Raw genomic sequence first — 2,500 nt, 5'->3', positions numbered from 1 at the left:
AATAATAATAATAATAACAATACAAATATTAATGATACAAGTTAAAATGTACTTTCCTAATTTTCTTTCTTGCATTTATTTACACAAACTGTAGTAATAATAATAATAATAACAATACAAATATTAATAATACGGTTTTTAAATCGAATATCCTTAATATTCTCTCGTGCATGTATTGTATTACGTCCTTTAAAAAAATAAAAATAAAAACAACTTATATGTAAAAAAAACAAAAAACAATACAAATTCAGACAAACGAAGAAATGATTGTGGTTAAAAATAATAACGTGCTTATTATGATGTAAATGTTATGAAATTAGATATTGCGAGGGTTTTTATGCACAAGAAATTAAATAAAACGAAAATAATACATTTATATTTGGGGGAAAAAAACATTGTATTATGTGGTTGTTATGGGAAGAAATTATGCAAATAAATCGTTTAAAAAAAAAAAAAGATTTACTACGCAAAAGTTTTTGTTTGAAAATATTGAGAGGCGAGTTGAAAATGTGTTTATTTGTTTGTTTAGTTAAATAAAATGCATTTATTTCATTAGGTTGTGACTTAGTTGTCAATATGTGTTATTATATCTATCTTCTTCATGACTAATGTGGAGCTATAAAATAAGAAAATGAGCAAAATATTACAATTTGTATAGTTTCGGACTAAAAAAAGCTGAGATCCTGCCTTTTTAGTATTAATATTTAAACGTATGTTTTATTCCACTAAAGTCAAGCTTTTATGCTAACTTTATTTCAGACATATCAAGCATCAAAATCCCCCCAGACAATTGTTCACATCTGTTCATCATTTGCGCAAACATGTTCTTGCTCTTCCTCCCCCGGCTCCTCTTTGCTGTGCAGCCCGGGAAAAGGAAGCCCGACCGCGGCCTGACAACACTTCTCTCCCCTCCCCCTCCCCCCGACGAACAAGCAACATTAACCGCAGCACAAAAGAAGAAAGTGAGAGTATAGTAGTGGGTATTAGGGCTGATTTATGCCGTGTTTAAAAAAATATATATATATATAAAAAAGCGCGCTTTTGGACACTTTTATGGATTTGGACCCGTGCGCAATTACGCACCAACCGCACCCAAAAAATTATGACCGTCATTTATCTCAAAAAAAAAAATTCTCCGACATGTTTATGTATTATTAATAGTCGCGACATCTTTGCGCACACACATTTGGATACTTTTTTTTTTTTTTTTTTTTTTTTTTTTTTTTGGAAGAACACACTTTTACGCGTAAGCTTTACGCACAGCATGCACGCACTCTTACTTTGCTGCTCTGTGATGGAGCGGATCCCCAGAATATCCGTGACGGAGTGCGACGAGGGCCATATCCGGTGCATGGCCATGTGTCCGGGGAGGGTGTGCATTGCAGCGGCCGTGGGCACCTTGGAGCTCGGGTACGAGTACAAGTGGTTGTAAGGCAGCGCGGGCTGCGGCGCCGGGTGCGGAGGCGCCTTGCCGGCCTCGTAGGGACCCTGCTGGGCCAAGTTCCCGATCTTGTTGCGCAAGATCCTGCTGATGGAGCTGACGGACGGCAGGTTGAACTTGTCGCACACGCCGTCGGCGAGCAGCCGGTCCCGGATCTCCCAGGCAAAAATCCCCGGGTCGCGCTGCTTGTACGTCCGTATGTGCTTGACCACGGTGGGCGTGGTGACGCGCGGCTTGCTGCCCCCGATGGCGCCCGGCAGGATGGAGCCCGTCTCGTTGTAGCGCGCCAGGATCTTGCTGACGCAGCCGTGCGAGACGCGCAGCTGCCGGCTGATGTCGCACGGACGGATGCCGAGCTGCGCCAGCTCCACGATGCGCAGCCGGATGGCGTTGGGCAGCGGGCGGCCGTTGACGAACACGCCGCCCAGCTGGTTCACCTCGCCGAAGGCTGGTTCTGCGTGGGAGCGGAGCGGAGACGCGGTTAGAGCCCACAGAACCTCCGCAAAACACGTCAGATTAGAAGCAACGCTTGTTTTAGCACCTTTCTCAACCGAGTTCTGTTTCTTTTTGCTGTCTTTTTATAGATGGACTTTTTCTCTCATTTCATTTTCATGCAAACTGAGTTTTATGCATTTTTATTATAAATATGAAAAATATCATGCTTGCATAATGAGAGACAAATGCAAAATATCAATGTATATTTTTTTTTAGAAACTTGTATTTTTATCATTATTTTATACAAAAATAGTAGGCGTTGTGCTAAAAAAGAAAAAAAAAAAGAAAAAGCGCGCTTTTGGACACTTCTCTCATTTCATTTTCATGCAAACTGAGTTTTATGCATTTTTATTATAAATATGAAAAATATCATGCTTGCATAATGAGAGCCAAATGCAAAATATTAATGTACATTTTTTTTTAGAAACTTGTATTTTTATCATTATTTTATACAAAAATAGTAGGCGTTGTGCTAAAAAAGAAAAAAAAAAAGAAAAAGCGCGCTTTTGGACACTTCTCTCATTTCATTTTCATGCAAACTGAGTTTTATGCATTTTTATTATA

General features: G+C 39.5%; 1 protein-coding gene across 1 annotated transcript in view; it reads right to left on the bottom strand.

Moving 5' to 3' along the window:
* Positions 1-2,500, bottom strand: part of pax9 (paired box 9) — an 11,606-nt gene that overhangs the window by 4,397 nt on the left and 4,709 nt on the right. Inside the window, exon 2 of the mRNA XM_061968043.1 lies at positions 1,281-1,895. Within this exon, the coding sequence (XP_061824027.1) occupies positions 1,281-1,895 (615 nt within the window). The remainder of the gene's footprint in view (positions 1-1,280; positions 1,896-2,500) is intronic.

This window comes from Nerophis lumbriciformis, linkage group LG08 (assembly GCF_033978685.3).
Source record: "Nerophis lumbriciformis linkage group LG08, RoL_Nlum_v2.1, whole genome shotgun sequence".
Classification (NCBI taxonomy): domain Eukaryota; kingdom Metazoa; phylum Chordata; class Actinopteri; order Syngnathiformes; family Syngnathidae; genus Nerophis; species Nerophis lumbriciformis.
Note: the sequence above shows the minus strand (reverse complement) of the source record. Positions and strands in the feature narration are given on the sequence as shown.